This window comes from Bicyclus anynana, chromosome 5, assembly GCF_947172395.1.
Source record: "Bicyclus anynana chromosome 5, ilBicAnyn1.1, whole genome shotgun sequence".
In the NCBI taxonomy this organism is placed as follows: domain Eukaryota; kingdom Metazoa; phylum Arthropoda; class Insecta; order Lepidoptera; family Nymphalidae; genus Bicyclus; species Bicyclus anynana.
The window spans coordinates 4,386,614-4,407,641 of NC_069087.1; the positions used below are offsets into that span (position 1 = coordinate 4,386,614).

The window sequence follows — 21,028 nt, forward strand, 5'->3', positions numbered from 1 at the left end:
AATATCATTAAATTGAGACGGTGAAGGAATAACATCGTGAGGAAACCGGCATACCAGAGACTTTTCTTAATTCTCTGCGTATGTTAAGTCTGCCGATTCGCATTCTGCCAGCGTGGTTGAGGTGGAGACTCGACCTCAGCAGTGCGTCCATATATGGCTTGATAATGCTGATGATTTCCATGAGCAAACCAATTAGAACGGTTTTGATTTGATCGATCCAAGGCATTGTGACTTACCAGTGCCTAGCGCAAATAAGTCTTAACTGGAACTTTCTATCTAATACATAATTTATTGATACTTTGTTTTTTTTTAAGTTAAAAAAAAATCAAAGTATCATTATCAGTAAATACAAAAACCTTCCTATTTATGTACAAGTTTAAAGTTCGTCAATCCCATTTGTATATCAAAGCAAATATTTAGACACAAACAAGAAAACATCATTGCCACTAATTTGTTGCCGCGGTCAAAGTACCTACGTATTTAAACATAATTACGTTCACCAATATATACTTAAGGGTGTATACAGATATAACGACATCAATTATTATATTATAATTTATTCCATGTGTTAAAATCTACTGCAAATATTTTATTCGCAGTAGAACACGGTTATGATCATCGATATAAGTCGTTAGATGTGCCCCTCCATACTAAATAACGCACAATTTTATGTCATAACCCAAAGATGTGCACGCACATTTTATCATAGTACGTAACAAGCGCATGCGCTGAGTGGACGTTGACTTAAAAAAATATTTACTGTTTTATTTTATTTTAATCCCTTAATTATGTGTAAAAATACAAGCTACAATATGAATATAAAAAAATGTGTAACGAGTGATGACGTACTCAATGTGCGAAACCAATGACAATTTCGCGTCGCTATGAGGCCCATCTAACGATCTACGATCGATGGTTACGATACAAAAATATATCAATCGAAGTAAAATTATGCCTGATGTTAAATTGTAAATTATCATTTACAAAACAGCATAAACCTTATCCATAAAGCATGATATTATAAAGCGGAACCGTGCGTGATGCATTAGTCATTCTGAGGCAAAACATAATACCTACTCATGTCAAGTCATCATGTCCTAGTACACCGGTTACCATTCTTTATTCTGAAAACAGCAATACTGTTTGTCGGCAATAAAGACAATGATGGTACTTTTCGTAAGTTCTATCACAACACTAACTAAAATACATTGTCAGAGATATACATCAATGTAGAGGAACCCTAACTTACTAATCGGAAAGTGATCGTAAAAAATCGTTTACCAGACCGTCTTATCAGCTGATAGCCTCATATCGTCAAACTTACGTACTTCACTTCGACAGTCAATGCCGAGCATTCTTTGTTGATCAAGTGTTATAGTGCATTGATTTGTAACTAATCTTTTAACGTGATTTCGTCTTCCCTATATTTTCTGACTGGAGGACGCCCACGACTTCGTTTGCGTTTGGTTTATTTTCTCAGTATATGGACTGCAAATATCCTTGTAACGAACAAACAAACGGTTAAGTTTGTTTGTTAACTAATATATATAATAAAGGCGAAAGTTTGTGTGTGTGAAAGTGTGTGTAAGTGTGTATGTTTGTTCTTCTTTTGTGCTGCGGCTACTGAAGCGAATTGGCTGAAATTTGGAATGGAAATAGATTTTACTCTGGAGCACCTGGGGTAACATTTTCATTCCGGAAGCCATAGAGGCTTCCGCGGGATTTGTGAAAAACTAAATTCCACGCGGATGAGGTTGCGGGCATCCGTTAGTAATATATAAATGTGCAAGTTAGTTTGTTAAGTTTTTAAGTAACGGTCTGTCTACTTAATCCATCATAAAGTTTTGTATACACATCAGTAGTACTTAAAACACAACAAAACGCTCATTTTGTTGATAAAAAAAACGAATTTTTATCAACAAAATAGGTACTGTTCCCGAGGGATGTCAAACCTTCTGACGGCTTTAAATGTATTGAAAAATAATAACACAAACGGGAGCGAAGTCGTAGAGAAAATGTACTATGATATTATGATTATACGAATCACAGTATTCTGTATGTTTCCACAACCTTGTGTTCTGGAATTAAGTACACGAGTGTACCCTATTTTATGTGATAGATAAGATTGATTGTTTTCATCGGGATTTTGTGATAACAAGTCTGTGATAATATTCGGTGCCGGCAATAGAATAGTTTGCAATATGGCGGCTAAACTACTGCCAGAGTTTATGGATGTTGATGGAAAAGTGATTTTGGTGACGGGAGGCGCGGTTGGGATCGGTGCTGGACTAGTCAAGGAACTGTTGTCACAGAATGCGAGGGTATGTAATAATTTTGCTGTATTTTTCAATCGAAACTTGTCACTTGTACTGGATGAATTAACATCACAATATCTCATGAATCAGTCTAAGGTGTCCTGTATGTAATATGTAGTACTAATACGTCCTCAACAGTCGTTGTTTTTTTTATTCTTTGACAAGTTAATGACTGTGATCACACCTGATTTTAAGTGATGATGCAATTTAAGTTGGAAGCGGACTTATTTGGAAGAGGTAAAAGGTTTTTTTTTACAAGTTAGCCCTTGACTACAATCTCACCTTGTTAGCCCTTGACTACAAGTGATGATGCAATCTAAGATGGAATCGGGCTAACTTGTTAGGATGAGGATGAAAATCCACATTCCTTTCGGTTTTGAACACGAAATCGTGTCGGAAAGCAACATTGTTTGGCGGTACGCCTTTGCCGTTAGGGTGATAACTGGCCACGGTCTAAGCCTCCCACCAACCAGACCTTTTTTTTTTAACGTGGGGAAATCCTCATGGATACCTTCTCGCCACGGGGAGGCAAGAAGGTTATGTCGGACTTCAACCGACTAAAACCCCACGTTGTTCCGACTCACCGCCTGATGACTGAGCCACGGGAACATTTCATAAACTACCGCAACCCAGCCAGCCCCATCAACCAGACCTGGGCCAATTAAGAAAACCTCAATCAGCCAACAAAGGACCTCCGTCTTGTAAATCTACCGCGCATACCACTGCGCCACGGAGGCCCTCAAATTTTCATTTGTGAAACGATTAGAAATTTTATTAGTCCAAAATAAAACTCAAAATTCACCGAATATCAGTACCACCAACCGGGCCTTTGTCAATGTAAATATCTAAACTACTTAGTGATGCAAAAAATATTTCATCAATATCATTCCATCCGTTTTGAATTAGTAATCGTTGGTAGTTAATTATAAAATTGTAAATATTATATAGATTTAGATAAATGGATTATTTTGTCAAAAGGTTACATTTATATTTTACATTTACACAATTTCCATAAAAGACAGAAACGTGTTAATTACTTATCTATTATTAACTGATACTCACTAGTCACAGGGAAAATAATTTTTAAAATTGGTTCCGTAGATCCAAATATTACCCCTTACAACCTCACAAAGGCTCACAAATAAAATATAGATTAAATGGGAAGTAGGTACGAATAAGTTTAATATAATTTCGTATAATATTAATTGACAAAGCAATTCAAAAAAATTAATATCACATAGTTCACACTATATTAAATAAAACTTATTGTTGATGATCTTATTGATGATCTGCATGTACCGTGAATCATTAAATAAATTCTAAGATATTTCCTAAGGACGTAAATTTAAATATCTATAGTGTAAGCCGTGAATAAAGTCATCCATGCAACGGAATACATTATTGAATAGCGTTCCGAATACCTTCAGGAAACTAATAACATCGAGATTTTGTTGGAAGCAGGTGTCATAAAACTTCATAAATTGAAGTTCGAATTTCATATTACAGCACGTCGCCTTCCTAGACGTGTTGGAACGCGAAGGGGGAGCCCTTGAGAGCGAACTATTGAATAAGTTCGGCGCCCTGAGAGCGAGGTTCATAAAATGCGATATCTCAGACGAAGGACAACTTTCAGCGGCGTATAAACTCGTATTGGACAAATACAGACGACTCGACGCGGTGGTGAACAATGCAGCGGTCATGTCAGAGGGGGACTACAAGAGAATGGTGGATGTTAATTTTGTAAGTACATTTCTACGAGTATGTATGAGAGTATACAAAGACATAAAACTGAAAGTATAGTTTATACTTTTAAATTTTTGGGTTATTATTTAACTCGGTGTACCTACCACTCAAGTAATCAATCACTACATCGTTTTTCATCGTATTTTCGTTTTTGCTAGCTTCTAACATTGTGTTTTCAACGAAATGACACAATAATCGTCATTTTACGTAAAGTAACATTAGTCTGTTATTGGTAGTAGCAAGTAAATTTTAACGAAAAACTGATATTTACGATATTTTGTTGAAATATTCAATTTAGACGATTGTTAAAACAAAACATCATTGCCACTTGATGTAAAATGACGTAGTCAAGGTAAATTCGTAGAAATAACTACATTAGATGATCACAAAAACAAAAATACGACGAAAATCGATGTAGTGACTCATTGTTTAAATAGTACACTGAGATACATAATAATATCAGAATCAGACGTCACGCATTGATATCCGCTTGTACCTACAAACATTTTTCATAATTTGCATTTAAAAATGTAACACTAATCAACAATTACGTAAATTAATAGAATAATAATCAATCAAACCCACTTACCAATTAAAAATACTCCTTCTTATTTCTTTAGTTTTTGTAAATATTTTTTTTTTTTAAATATTTAAAAATGTAAGACGCCATTTGAATAATATTGAAAAATACTGATGCGACGCTTCGTGTCGTACTGACTCGAGAATGTATTCGTTTTTGAACGGTGTCGTAGCGGCTCAAAATGCAAACTATAGCTCTATATCTTTTTAATCTGTGTCCGCAAGTATCAAGTTCTATCAGGTATGCGGGGCGGTTTAGTTGATCGTCGCCACCCAGATTTCGCAGCAAAGGAGTAATTGCTTCGTACCGGTATGTTGTTTAACAAATACTGCCGAATCGATTGTACTGACACGCCTTAGTGTGTAGCACACCTTAGTAAACAATCCGTACCACAATATCCTGTACTGTGTATATCTTGGGGTTTGTGTATCAATGGTAGCAAAGTTTGCGAATCGAATCTGTAATTGGACCGATAAAGAATAAAGGCGTATTCACGCAGAAAGCAATTGCCTGCGCCGTTCTACCAGCGGTTATGGGCTAGTCCGCGTAGATAGTCAGCGCTGGTTGTCCGTACGTAGTTTTCAGTTTACTTGTGTCATATACAAATTTGTGTTTACACTATATATTTATGTATAAATATAGTTTTTTATTTTTACGCTTCCTGAACACACATCTCGACATTGTAGACAATTTCTAAATATTATTTGTTTAAATAAATTTCGTTGTTTGTTATGCGACAGTGAAATTAAGGCAATTAGCTACTTTTGTTAGCCTCAATTTAGACGCACTAGTGACATATATGATAGAACAAAATGTTTGTGTGTTGTGTTATGTACGCTACTCAGACTGCTAGCTGCTTTATGAAGCGGTTATCTGCGCAGACCAGGGCCTGTAAAGTGCTTTTCAGATAGCATGGGTACGGTAACATTTGCCTGTATGACGTTCATAATACGTACTATTATCGTGAATCGCGGCACACTTTCAAAAGTGAAACGAATTGTCACCCGCACCATCCTATATGAAACAAACTATAGTAATGTGAATTAATGTAATTTTCGAAGCGTTTGTGATAGTAGAAAGAGAATTAACGTGCCAAGTGGCTAAAGCTCCAGTACCGAGAAGTGCTGGTTGTTTGACGCAGGCAACCTGCTTTCCATGTGAATACGCCCTTAGGCAACATCGAGTACGGTGGTTCAATAAAGAAGTTTGCTAATAAATTACGTTGTTTGTACACGTAGCTTGGAGCACTGTTGTGTTACATAAACTTGAACATTACGATTTGGTAGAAGCATTTCGACCCTCCAAAATTATGTACATTGTACACGCCATTACTTTACTGACTAGTGTAGTTAATTTTGTAAAATCTTTGCATTCAGAAACTCGCTTGATTTACTCTACTTTGTCTACGTGAAATTTGCTTTCATAATAGTGTTCGATTAATTAAAATATGACCTATATCTTATTTAATTCGCTTAGCTTAGAAATCTATACTTATAATAAATCTGTCATCATCATCTCCTTACCCTTATCCCACTTAAGTGGGATCGGAAAAATATGTCAATCTTCTCCATTCGTCTCTATTACTCGTCAACTCATCATCCACTCTCTTTACACACATGTCCTCTATCACACAATCCAACCATCTCTATTTTGGTCTTCCTCTCCTCTTATGTCCTTCCACTTGCACTTTCAACAAATCTGTAAAAAGGTAAATTCTGTACATGAAATATATTTCCAAAATAACTATCAGGGCTGATTAGTGATCGATACTGATGCCATAAATGCAATCAGTAAAATTTTTGTCTGTCTGTCAGTATGTTCGTTATAGAAACAAAAACTACTCAACGGATTTTAACGAAACTTGGTACAATTATTCTTCATACTCCTGGACAGGTTATAGTATACTTTTCACCACGCTACAACCAATAGGAGCAGAGCAGTGAAGGGAAATGTTGGGAAAGCGGGAGAAATTACTCCATTTTTACAGATATACTACTGTAAGGGCTGGAATAAAGAGATCTAAGGAGTTAGTAATGTAATAAAGAAAAAAACCTTTCTGGTATTTTCAGACAGCAACCGTGACCAGTACATTTAAGGCTCTAGAGGTGATGTCAGTGGATAAAGGTGGCAGCGGAGGAGTCGTGTTGAACGTCTCATCGTTGATAGCACTGAAACCTCAGGAAAACTTACATTTCCCTGTTTTCGCGGCTACGAAAGCTGCAGTGCTACATTTTAGTAACCAGATTGCGGTAAGTACGTTTACATTTTTTAAAGTAATGTTTAAATAGCTCGCCAGTATGCGTTTCAAATTCATCTCTATCTCACTCTTTCTACATAGCTTGACAACTTTGTTCGTAACACTCCTGATGGTCCGCGCCGGGCCGGGGGGCGTGTAGCGATGAATGAAAAACCCACGACTGATGCACCTCACTTGCCCGCACGCACGATTTCACACCCGCGCAGTCTCCCCATCGTCGATATCATGGGAGTGTCATTAACGAACTTGCCAGACTGAAAATACTATACAATAAATAAAAAAAAACATTATATATTACCTTACCCTTACGAACCCTTGATAATAATTGTATTTTTTTTTATTTAATTTAAAAGTATACAATAGTGAACTTAAGCTAACTTATCCTAATAACTATACAAATCATGCCCACGTGGAATGGTGGCAAGACTACTGGCTGCATTGTATTTGTATATTTTTTATAGATATACATTTTTGATTTATTCATGTACTAGAATATACCTTACGAATCAAAAATATGAAGTTTTAAATTGTTCTCTTTCAATTTCAGACTCAACAGTCATATTCAAAGACCAAAGTTCGCATAGTAACAGCATGTCTGGGCTTAACCGACACAGCATTGCTACATAGGCACAACTTCGAGAGACACGATACCAACAGCTTAGTTGCACAAGTCCCTGAAAAGCAGAGGTAATCTTAGCATGAATTCCAAAGTGCTTTAACATTCTCAAAGGACTTGTAAAATGAAAGTTGAAAGTTCCGGGTGATAGGGTAAAAATGTGGTGGGTTATGTGGAAAGTTACGTATGATTTTGTTTTTTTTTTACTAAAATTTTGCACGGATATTGTCTATGATGTGATGTGTGTTTGTGTGTGTGAATTTTTGACTAGAATTGAATAGAGGAAAAAAAGAGAAAAAAATTAATTGAATCATTCCCCATTTAATGTCCGAAATTCGGTTGAAACGATGTGTAGGTAAAAGTTATAGTAGTAGTATTTAGATGTAACAAAAAATGCAAGCTTATCTCTATTGTCGCGCTAAAAACTAACGCTTTTAGGTAAAATTATTCCGAGAACGATTGAATTTTAGGTTGCATATATGAAACATTCCGATATTAAAGTTTTCCATCAAATTAAACAATACAGCAAAGTTTGATGTATTACAAAGGTAGCTCAAAATGGTTTAAACATGCATTATTCATGAATCGTAGTCGGAATATTGCTATTTCCATATTTTGCGGGTAGACAGACACATTTGCGAAATTAAATATTTTTGCTGTCGAGGCGAGATACGCGGGTTTGTGTTGAATTAAATTGTTGCAACCATAACCTTCACAGAATAATCTTGTGGTATAAAAACAACTTATCTTCGGCTACTTATACAAATATAAATGGTTATATCATCGTTTATTTCTTACGTCCTAACTTGTTAAGTTGTTAGCTACTTTAAACACTGGATGATTGTTATCATTATGAAATAAAAACATATGCTATATATTTTTGATTTATAAATATCACACATAATAAAGTGTCTCAAATGGAGAAGGAAAAATATAGTGAGGAAACCTGAGAATTTTCTTAATTCGCATTCGCATTCGAGCCGTCCACATCTCTTGTTGTGTATATAGATATCTTGTTGTGGATAGGCGGGAAGAGTGACTTGAGTGGAAAAGGGGAGTGTCTGTTAACAGTCAAAGGCGCCTTTAACTCTACACACAACGTTCACAAGTGCGTGACTTCACTCATTCGTTGTGAACCTTTGTTCGACATTACTTATCTTATAGTAATCACTTCTGAGTCTACTAAAATGATTTATATTATATAAAGTTTATGAAATAGATAAATAAGACAGATCACATAAGTATCACAGACGAAATGTTTCAATTTCCATATTTTGTGGACAGACACATTTGCGAAATTGAATCCGTTCGTAATACGCCGAAGGCGAATTATTCGGAGATTGTGGGTGACATAGGATGCAGAGATCAATATTACGTACGAAGCTAGACATCAAGGCAGAACTAGCTTAAACTATAAAATTCAATAGGTTTAGACGAAAATACTTGTCGTTACCTATGGGGCCTTTTACGAAAAGTCCAAGTCACATATAGATAAGTACTATGCTTGTTTTTTCTGCTTCTCTTTGCGTCATCGAATCAGAAATGACTAGATCCTTATATGTAATAAAGTATAAGTATTATATGAACCAGACCAAAAAGTCTTATCGGTATAGTATCACATATTTCGAAGAACCAATGGACGTTGGGGTCTTTAGGTGATGGACTAATTCCGCACTGGAGAGCGCAGTAGACCCCTACCATTAAATAAATAAATAAATATACTTAAACAATACACATCACTATCTAGCCTTAAAGTAAGCATACAGAGTAGCTTGTGTTATAGGTGCTAAGATAGTTGATATTATAATATTATTATACAATTATATACTACATATAAATACTTATACAATGTATAAATTCACACAGACACTGGAAAACACTCATGCTCATCACACAAATATTTTCCAGTTGTGGGAATCGAACCCACGGCCGTGGATGCAGAAAGCAGGGTCACTACCTACTGCGCCACGCGGCCATTAAGTGGTTATCATCATCATTATTAACAGTTGATGGACGTCACTGCTGAACTTAAGTCTCTCTTAAGGACTATCAAATAGTATAAAAAGTAACAGCAGTGGTTACTATAATGACATTGAAGTAGTCGCAGAATTGCTGCTTAAAGATGGCTCAAGGTTGTGATGTTGAAACATATCTACAACAGTCGAGGTTTCACTTCGATAGATTATAATAAATTGAAAAATACCACGTTAAAATATTGTAATCAATATAGTTCAGTTCACAATATTGCGACAGATTACAATATTGCGAGTGAGATTATAAACTAGCGTATCTTACAATTTAATAGTAACATATATAAAACATGCTAAAATATTAACAGGAGGCGGCGAAATAGGGGTTGAAAATTTTCATCGAAATTCACGCGGTCACGCGGACGAAGTCGCGGACGTTAGCTAGTTCAATCATAAACATGGGTTTTTAATTAAACCTACCAATCAAAAAACAACACGCATTTTTGTTGAACCCTTACTATTTTACTGCGATTTACACATTTTTTATTTATAACTACTAACAACCTTCTAACAAGTTAGCCCGCTTCCATCTTAGATTACATATAATTATTATATTATTATATTTTATTTTGATATGCAATTAATTTTATATTTGACATTTAAAATATAATTTCTGAACATAGGTACCTTCACAATTTAAGTTTAATTTAATTTAATTATATTTTGTTGTACGCCAGAAATGGTCAACTGCATAATTATCTGTGTATTCTCAACAAATAAATGAATATGAATATCACTTACCATCACGTGAGATTGTAATCAAGGGCTAACTTGTAAAGAAAACAAATATATGTTTATTGTATATATAAAAAAATATATTTACAATCACAAAACTAAATGGAAAATTGGCAAATGTAATTAAAATGCTGTAGGCGGGCAGCCCTATCACATGTTTACGTACAATTTCAAAGATACGTCCGAGTTACAAATACAACACTCTATATTTCTTTACTCTGCATAAGACCTAAAACAACAATCGTTTATTCAAAGCCAAAGTAATTTGCATAACAATAAGTTGGAAGTACAGTCAATCAAATTAAACGCTCCACCGTTTTATTTTCAGGGTAACGTCAGCGGTGAGCGGCATAATGTTCGTAATTAGACGGGCCGAGAGTGGATCTACCTGGATAATCGCTGACGACGAACCCGCTAGTGACGTCACTAGCACTGTGAGAGAGGGCTTTCGTAGTGTGGCCACAGCGATTTGATTGCTTTGTATAGAATACTGACGTCGTGTAGACACTGCTAAACCTCTCGTGATTTTGTCGGTATGTCTACTATAATCTTACTTTAATACAACAAAACAAGTTAGCCCGCTTCCATCTTAGACTGCATCATCACTTACCATCAGGTGAGATTGTAGTCAAGGTAAAGAATAAAAAAAATACGACCCGTAGTACAAATAAGCTTATGATTAAGGGTGGGTGGAAACTAAAGCTCGTGTCAGTTTTAGCTGTTTTTACGTCTAATGGAAAATACCTACGAAAATGTATATTTAAAATAAGGTCATATTTGCATTCCAACTTCTTGCAGTGTTCTTTTTATGCCAACTAAAAAAATATTTAAGTATTGTTAGTTAGTCCCGCTCAAAATTTATATAAGTGTAAAAATAACAGTTTTTTTTTTTATATTTTGTTTAGAAAAAAAGGTAATAAGGAAAATGTAAAAGCACAACCAAAAAAATCGAAAATTGAAAAAAAAACTGATTTATTTTTGTTTTGCACCGCTTTATTTAGGGTTACAGACATTCCAAATGTTGTTAGATGTAGGTTTCTACGTACTATTACCAATAAAAATATATTTAAATGTTTACTCGTATATATTTTTTTAGCCATAAGTACATAACTAAATTGTTTTTATATTTTGTTAGTATTAGGTACAAATGAATACAATAAGGAACTTAAGCTAACTTATCCTAATAACTATACAAATCATGCCCACGTGGAATGGTGGCAAGAATACTGGCTGCATTTCCGCGCTGGACAGCCAGGCTGATCCTTTGCGCAAAAAATGAGCCAGCTCTTCTGTCACCAGTCGAGGCAACTAGCCGCGGTGAAATGGTACGGAAAAATTTTTTGGCACTGCGACTCCATGGCCCAAGGGTCTCCACGGCAAAAGGTACAAATATGTAACTCTCTGTCAGAGAGGCAAACTTGAGCCACTTACCGGTTTCAGCTTTTTCTGCTGCGGCTCCCGGTCTTGATTCTGTCTCCCTGATATGACACGGTGCTAATGTGTCGACGCATGTAGCGTCCCACATTAGGGCCCGCCCCATTCCCCAGGGAACCAGCGTCAATCCATCAGGTCTCTTACCATCATCCCGACTGATTCCTAACGGCTCGATTAGCGCAGGAATATTTATGCTACAAATTGTAATAAGTTATACCTACGTAGAAATTATATTAAATTAGTTTTTTTCCTCTGTAACGATTTTTATTATATTAATACCCTCTTGCTCGCCAGTTAAACTATTATGTTAGACATTTTGGCTATTTATCACACACGTTCATATTAAGATTATAACAGTGATTGTGCAATACGTCGTTCTTTTTTCTTTGTGGTTGTGTGCTCCCCTAGCTATCAAACTCATGCGTGATCCATTTAACGCTTAATAGAATGGATCAACAACGTCGAGCCTCGAATTACCAATATAAACAGTTTATAGCTCGATTATGTGTTGATCGACTCGACAAGGCGGAAGAAACTTTTATTAAACGTGCATATTAACGAAAAATAACTGCCTTGTTCATCCAATATTGATGGTGAAAATGGACATGATTACTATGAAATATTTGTACAGGGCCTTTGAAGCAGCGTGGTGGGTTTAAGCTCCATATCCCCTCTCATAAAAGGAGGGAGGCCTGGCCCTGTAGTGGGCTGTCGAGCCACGATACGAATTTCACTCTTTGCTCTTTCTGTGATTGCCACAACGCGTCCTGCGCGTTTTCATTAGAGGTATAACTTGAATTTCGCGATGTGGATATTTTACTGTGACCACAACGCGTTGTGAGCTAATTTTCCGCTCACTGAGCGTTTCGATCTTTGAGCGTAACATATATAACAAGTTCTTTAATGACACTCCCATGATATGCGCGCGGGGCAAACGGAAGGACTGCGCCGGTATGAAGTCGTGCGCGCGGGGAATTGACACCTCTTCCTGCGCGGACCATCGGGAGTGTTACGAACGAATTTGGCAATCTATAGTTTTGCACATCATTCTTTAATGTTTTGTACAACTTGCAAGGACGAGATTCAAGTTCACCTCTATCTTACTATTTCTATCCTTCTATAGTACGTGATCTATAGACAAAAAGAGATTGAGGTGAATTCGAGACTCATACTGTCTAGTTATAAAAACATCGTTTTAGAATAGCCCTCCGGTCTCTCGTTCGGTCAACTTAATCTATAGGTACCCCTGCTAAATATATTCTAAAGAGGAATGAAAAATTGAATTCCTTCAGTGTTGGGATGCTACACTATCCCCGGTGATAGTGTATAATCTCTTCCATTCTTATTCTTCGGGTGCTATAGGAAATATTTTATCCCCGTTAACGGGAACAATGCCAGTGAAACCGTGTGTGTCTAGTTACCTACTAAAAAAATCAATCAAAAAATTTAAGGATTTAAATACATAACCTCCCAATTATAAACCAACTAGCTGACGCCGCGCGATTTCACACGCGAGGTTCCCGTTCCCGTAGGAATACGGGGATAATATATAGCTTATAGCCTTCTTCGATAAATGGACTATCTAGCACTGAAAGAATTTTTCAAATCGGACCAGTAATTTCTGAGATTAGTGCGTTCAATCAAAGAAACTCTTCAGCTTTATAATATTAGTATTAGTATAGGTATAGGTTGGAGAGCCGTGATAGCCCAGTGTATATGACCTCTGCCTCCGATTCCGGAGGGTGTGGGTTCAAATCCGGTCCGGGCCATGCACCTCCAACTTTTCAGTTGTGTGCATTTTAAGAAATTAAATATCACGTGGCTCAATCGGTGAAGGAAAACATCGTGAGGAAACCTGCATACCAGAGAATTATCTTAATTCTCTGCGTGTGTGAAGTCTGCCAATCCACATTGGGCCAGCGTGGTGAACTATTGGCCTTACCCCTCTCATTCTGAGAGGAGACTCGAGCTCAGCAGTGAGCCGAATATGGGTTGATGACGACGATTAGTATAGGTACAAGGCTAAAGAGGTTTGCCAGTCTCTAGCAGGAAATAGTGAGCGCGCAACAGTTTCATATCCTTACAAATAGGATGAAAAGCAAATTTTATCGGGCGTTAACTGGCATATATTTCACTGACGGCGTAAACGTTAACCACTCCCCTAATATTTGCTGAGCCAAACAATTGTTATTGATGAGACATTTTGAGCCTTCCCCCATTGAAATTGGATACCTCACAATGAGGGATATATACGCCATCAATAAACTGCTGACATTCCAATTCCCTTTTACGATCTGACATAATGGTTACTTTGTATTGAATTTTGATTGTTGTTTGGTAAACAGCTTGCGGTATTATTTAATGGTATCGGCTTTACGAACTTGTTGTGCTATAATGTATTCGTGGCCACCGTTATCGGATATTAAATTACAAAGGTTTTGCTTTTGAAAATACTTTGCTAAAGCCTTTTGTCGCAACGCAAGAATATTTTTTTAGCTGTGATAGCCCAGTGGATATGACCTCTGCTTCCGATTCCGGAGGGTGTGGGTTCGAATCCGGTCCGGGGCATGCACCTCCAACTTTTCAGTTGTGTGCATTTTAAGAAATTAAATATCACGTGTCTCAATCGGTGAAGGAAAACATCGTGAGGAAACCTGCATACGAGAGAATTATCTCAATTCTCTGCGTGTGTGAAGTCTGCCAATCCGCATTGGGCCAGCGTGGTGGACTATTGGCCTAACCCCTCTCATTCTGAGAGGAGACTCGAGCTCAGCAGTGAGCCGAATATGGGTTGATGACGTAAGAATATTTTAATTTTAAAAATGTATTCATAATCCTAAACGATTCCAGTGACTTCGTATTTCCAAATTCAATGAGATAATCGCTAGCATGTCTATAATATTTATAGCCTCAATAGCTATAATAATAAATAAATATAAATAATATAGCGATCGGACTCATCATCGAGGGGTGATGGTTCGATACCCGCCCCGTTGGTCTACTATCGTACCCACTCCTAATACAGTATTTCCCGACTAGTTGGAGGGGAATAGGATTATTGATCATATTTAAGATAAAAGATATGGCAAATATTCTTTAAAAAAAAAAAGAAAATTTTGTAAATAATGATCACTCATTATTTCGAATTTGGATGGACACGCGACTGCATGTCTCGATTATCTCATTGAATATACATATTGTTTCTATGGTTATAGAACACAAATACACCATTTGTATAAAAAAAAACTCCTTTTTAGTTTTGAATGTTGACAGAAATATCGAAGAGAGCAACTGTTGCCGGTTTCTTGTTTTTTTTTTTTTTTTATTCTTTACAAGTTAGCCCTTGACTACAATCTCACCTGATGGTAAGTGATGATGCAGTCTAAGATGGAAGCGGGCTAACTTGATAGGAGGAGGATGAAAATCCACACCCCTTTCGGTTTCTACACAGCATCGTACCGGAACGCTAAATCGCTTGGCGGTACGTTTTTGCCGGTAGGGTGGTAACTAGCCACGGCCGAAGCCTCCCACCAGTCAGACCTGGACAAATTAAGAAAATCTCAATCTGCCCAGCCGGGGATCGAACCCAGGACCTCCGTCTTGTAAATCTACCGCGCATACCACTGCGCCACGGAGGCCGTCAAACGTTGTCGGCTCCTCTCAGCAGAACCTACCGCAAAACTAGCGGCAGAGTCTTTACAAAAACTCAAAGACTTTCAAAAGTGCTTATAAACTAAACCTACTTGAAATAAATGAATTTTGAAATTATACAGTACCAGAATTTGTCAATTCCAAAATACACTCATACCAATCGTAGAACGGTCCATTAGGGGCGCGGTTGACCTGAAAATTGCATCAATTTTCAAACCATTCCAGCGATACAGACGTCAACTAAACAGTCATTGCTTTTAGTATAATTAGGTTTCAGGCAGACATAATGGTACCAGGGCAATTTCGTTACCGATTCAATTGGGCATACCAAAAATAGAGATTCTATTTTGCCCACCAAAGGTTCTAAATCAAATTACCTACTTACAAACACTACGCTTTCCGGTGCGGGATCGCTATTCCAGCACCTTGGAAGCCCAACGTCCACCGGCTCTTCCAACTATGTGGCATGTCCATTGCCACTTCAGGTTCGCGACTCGCTGAGCTATATCAGTGACTTCATTTTTTAGCCTATATCATAATCATCATCATTAACAGCCGATGGACGTCCACTGCTGGACATAGGCCTCTTGCATGGACATCCAAATAAAACGGACTCGAGCCGCCAGCATCCAGCGGCTCTATCCAACCCGCTTGATATCTTCGGTCCACCTAGTCGACTAACACTGCGTTTTCCGGTGCGGGGTCTCCATTCCAGCACCTTTGGAGCCTAACGTCTATCGGCTCTTCGAACTATGTGGCCTGACCATTGCCACTTCACCTTCGCGACTCGTTGAGCTATATCAGTGACTTCGTTGCTTAGCCTATCATAATCATTATCATTAACAGATGATGGACGTCCACTGCTGGACATAGACTTCTTGCATGGACATCCAAATAAAACGGTCTTGAGCCGCCAGCATTCAGCGACTCCATCCAAACCGCTTGATATCTTCGGGCCACCTAGACGACCAACACTGCGTTATCCGGTGCGAGGTCTCCATTCCAGCACCTTGGAACCCCAACGTCGATCGACTCTTCGAAATAAGTACCCATATGCTGCCAATCGCTACTTCAGCTTCCCGACTCGCTAAGCTATGTCAGTGACTTTGGTTTTACTACTAATATCCTCATTTCTGATTCGATCTCGCAGAGAAACTCCAGGCATAGTTCGCTCCATCACCCGCTTAGTCTAGTTAGTCATTTGTGAGTTATGACGTCGTCGGTTCTATTCAATTCAGTTGAATTCAATTCTTTATTTGCAGAGAACACGTACAATCAAATGTTTTGAGCCATTTATGGCATACAACAATTTATGTTACAAATACAAAATTATTGACAAAACAAAAAAATAAATTCAATAGCAAATGTATAAATAAACATATAAAATTTAAATAAAAAGTTATAAAAATTACAATCTGTGCAGGTACGAGGTCTTATGTCAAATAATAATCATCATCATCAGGGGTCATCGTAAAAATCAAAATGCACGTAGACGAAATCGCGGTTATTATATAACTTAAAATTCATTTATGTCAAGTAGGCTCAGTGTGCCTAGTGGGAGTTTTCAATATTTTCAAACTGTTACGATCGCGTTGACGTAAACGCAAATTTATATGGAATTTAAACAGTTGTGCAGTATTGCCACTAGATGGCGTTGTTTCAATTCCTTAGAAATACGCGTTTACGTGAACGCGATAGTAACAGTATCAAACAGCCACTAGGCCCTCACTACAAGCACTTTTAAAATGTCAGTTAACTATTTGTAAAGACTTGTAAGGTTCATAAATAAACAACATATAAATGTCCAGCAATGGACGTCCGTGCATACGATTACGACCAAACTTTACTGTGTCAACATTAATTCACTACGACACTGAGTGAGGATATAAAACAGAAATGACACATAAAAGAAATGTAGTAAAAGAAAAAAAAAGCAATAAAAATCGTTCATTCTCCCTTTATTACAAAGTTAGCTGAAATTACTCCCCCACGTAAGTAAATACGTTTCAGCGCAAATGTTGTCTTTGACCCCATCCCCTCCCCTGGCTCGTTTGTTTTCCCAAAGAACCTTTATCAAACAGCACGTATGACGACCGTAAATAACAAATTATTATTTAAATTGTCACGTTTTGCGAGGACGATAATAATATTGAGGTAGTATTTCTGCTCTGAAAGAATTCTGCTATAAAACTAGCGGACGCCTGTAACTTCGTCCGTCCTTAGACCTCTTTAATTCGGCCCTATCGCAAAATCCGTTCATAAGGGATACCTAATAACTATAGACTACCCTCTACCAAATTTCATCTTTGTACGTCAAGGGTTTTCGAGATTTCGTGATAAATGACCTTTCGCATTTATATATTAAGATGATACTTACGTATAAAAACATAGGTTCTACTGCTGTCATTGTTCGCATTTACAAAAAAATAATTAAATAAATAAAAAAAAACTATCAGGGTTCATTGTGGATTACGGAACTCTAAAAGGAAGTTGTGAAAACTTCAATATGCGTGAAAGTTTGAAACGCTTCAAAACGGCTAAGATTTTTATTATATTGCTAAAACATTCTTTACATTATATTAGCTAGGCAGGTATATACTATTAGATGCATTCCAGTGTGGAATCCCGAGAGTTTGGAATATAAAATAGTTCATTGTTCAAAGCAAATTCCCGGATAGATATTCCCAAAAGTTGAGCAGCATTCTCTATTAGTGGCTTGCATTGCACCGATCTATATTATACGCTAGTAGAGTGGAATTATGCTCTAGGAATTGCTTTTGGTTTCCATTTACATTTCACGCAGAAATTGCCTTATAACTTAATTATTTAGGTTGTTTATAGAATTAAATCTATAACCAATTTTTGTAGTAATAGACTACAAGCCCTTGAATAAAAATTACCTGTGAAATGAACCACGTGAATAATACTTAGAAGGCTGTTACTTTATCAGAAAATAACTCTGAGCACTATGCCGACATTTCTGCCAGTACAGGTGAGTATGCGAGTGAAGAGTAAGGCTTGCGACTCTTATCTTTCGACTTCTGCGCTGGAAAAATGTACGGCGTTTACGGGTAAAGTATCTGTAAATGTGTACAAAACTAATTGCTCAAATCGTCGTTATCAACCCATATACGGCTCACTGCTGAGCTCGAGTCTCCTTTCAGAATGAGAGGGGTTAGGCCAATAGTCCACCACGCTGGCCCAATGCGGATTGGCAGACTTCACACAGGCAGAGAATTAATAAATTCTCTGGACCGGATTCGAACCCACACCCTCCGGAATTGGAGGCAGAGGTCATATCCACTGGGCTATCACGGCTCATTGCACAAATGCCGTACATTCGGCATTCATTTATTACAATGACCTATTTTGCTTCTGCAATTGTCGACAGTTAAAAGTTTGCACTAGGATTTTCGACATTTATTTTTAATCACCTTTAACACTATAACAAAGCCGTACAATTATAATTAGTCGTAATTCATCATTTGTACCTGAGAAATTCCATTCACTCGCGTACTCAACACTGTACCGCTCAGAAAATACGGCATAGTGTTATTTTCTGATAAAGTAACAGCCTTCTAAGTGTTATTCACGTGGTTCATTTCACAGGTAATTTTTGTTCAAGGGCTTGTAGTCTGTAATATAATGTTTTGATTATGTAACGTCGCTGGTGCTTCGATTTCTGAGCATTGTTCACGGAAATAGTGTTTTTAATGCTCTTTAATTATTTATGTAAAGTAAATGAATTTTAAATTTTTTAAATGAGATATTAAGGAAAAATAACATATAATATAACATTATAAGCATAAATAATATACCATCATAACAAATTGCCGATTCAATTATTTAGAAATATTGTACACCACAAATACAAACGGAAAAACAAATTGACACAAATAATATTAAAAATTATTAATAAAAAGATATATTGCGGAAAATGTACTAAGTATTAAAGTGTTACCTACTTTGTTTTGTATAAAAAGTATTAAAATAATTATAATATGTAAATGAGAAATAATAAAAGGTTTTTTATTTATTTATTTAAATGATTTTTTTAATATTTTCATCATCATTAACAGCCGAAAGACACATGCTAGACATAAGCCTCTTGCATGGATTTTCAAACAAAATGGTCTCGAGCCGCCTGCATCCAGCGGCTCGCTGCAACCCGCTTGACGTCTTTGGTCCACCTAGTGGGGGTCAACCACTGCGGTGCGGGGTCGGCATTCCAGCACCTTGGAGCCCCAACGTCCATCGATACTTCGACCTGTGTGCCCTGCCCATTGCTACTTCAGCTTCTTCACTGGCCTTGTAGTAGGATGTTTAAATAGTCTGTTTATGACGATACTATACATGTATCCTAAATTATAGTTATTTGTGCATATCTCAATATTACGTGCCGACATACTACTAATCCAGCAACAATCATGATTTATGTGTTCCAGTAAATTGGTTGACAGAGTCATGACGTCATGCTTCTCAGAAATATTGCAGAGTTACGAGTGTAAATGAACATTTGACTAAAATACTAGTCGACACCCGCGATTTCGTCCGCGTGGAATTCAGTTTATCACGAATCCCGCGGGAACCATGGATTTTTCCGGGATGAAAAGTAGCCTATGTGTTAATATAGAGTAAAATCTATTTCCATTCCAAATTTCAGCCAAATCGCTTCAGCCGCAGCGTAAAAGAGGAACAAACATATTTACACACTTACACACTTTCATACTTACACACAAACTTTCGCCTTTATAATATTAGTGTAATTTTGATAATGTTAACTGTGAATCGTCAAAACACAAACCAAAAGTATTTGTACTACCTACAAAAAAATGCTGATTATCCTGCCGCTTATGTAAAAAAATGTTCGGTCCACTACAAAGCACGGTTGACCTGTTTTACGAAAGCGCAGGCTCAGCGTTACGTAACGTATAATCACTAATGCCTCGTTGTGTGGAGTACGCCTTTGTGGCGTATTAGTTAATGAGGAGTAAGGGTATTAACGAGGCACGTTTCGCTAACTTTGAGGCAGTTCAATATATTGAAATGCGTCTTAGCTTCCTGAAAACATCGGTTTAGGGTACATTATTTTGAACTGCAGTTAAGGCAAAGTTGAGTACTTTTGGAGCTTCATCGTTATTAGTTCTTTGGTGTATGTTTTTTTTTTACAAGTTAGCCACCCTTTCGGTTTTTACACATCGTACCGGAAAGCTAAATCTTGTGCTTTAGCTAAAGCTGGCGGTACGTCTTTGTCGGTAAGGTGGTAACTAGCTACGGCCGTAGCCTCCCACCAGCCAGACCTAAACCAATTAAGAAATCCTCAATCGGCCCAGTATGTACATTACTTCCTATAGTAGAGGTCATTTGGTTTACCCACCACGATAGGTTGACATGCTTAGGGTAGTACATTCGTATGACTCTCACTCATCATTGATGATGATGATGATGAGTGAGAGTCGTACGAGTGTACTTAGAAACAGAATCAGTCGATGGACGTCCACTGAAGGACGTAAGGCTTTTGTAGGGACTTCCAAACATCACGATATTGAGCCACGCTTGATGTCGTCAGTCTACCTGGTGGGGGGTCGACCAACACTGCGTTTTCTAGAGCGGGGTTGCTATTCCAGCACCTTAGGACCCCAACATCCAACTCACTATCGGTGTTAG

General features: G+C 37.3%; 2 protein-coding genes across 2 annotated transcripts in view; one reads left to right on the top strand and one right to left on the bottom strand.

The window, feature by feature from the left end:
* Nucleotides 1-21,028, bottom strand: part of LOC112051338 (uncharacterized) — a 167,222-nt gene that overhangs the window by 35,227 nt on the left and 110,967 nt on the right. The window lies entirely within an intron of this gene.
* On the top strand, nucleotides 1,356-19,384 carry LOC112051340 (15-hydroxyprostaglandin dehydrogenase [NAD(+)]-like). Its single transcript, XM_024089941.2, has 6 exons — nucleotides 1,356-1,371; nucleotides 2,120-2,321; nucleotides 3,822-4,055; nucleotides 6,708-6,887; nucleotides 7,443-7,582; nucleotides 10,605-19,384. The coding sequence occupies exons 2-6, from the start codon at nucleotides 2,202-2,204 to the stop codon at nucleotides 10,747-10,749; spliced, it is 819 nt and encodes a 272-aa protein (XP_023945709.2). The 5' UTR covers nucleotides 1,356-1,371; nucleotides 2,120-2,201; the 3' UTR covers nucleotides 10,750-19,384.

Excerpts from the sequence above, each read along its gene's own strand:
- LOC112051340 (XM_024089941.2), top strand. The coding sequence starts at position 2,202 with ATGGCGGCTAAACTACTGCCAGAGTTTATGGATGTTGATGGAAAAGTG. Across the intron at positions 4,056-6,707 it reads GAATGGTGGATGTTAATTTT|ACAGCAACCGTGACCAGTAC; the intron begins GTAAGTACATTT and ends TGGTATTTTCAG. Across the intron at positions 6,888-7,442 it reads ATTTTAGTAACCAGATTGCG|ACTCAACAGTCATATTCAAA; the intron begins GTAAGTACGTTT and ends TTTCAATTTCAG.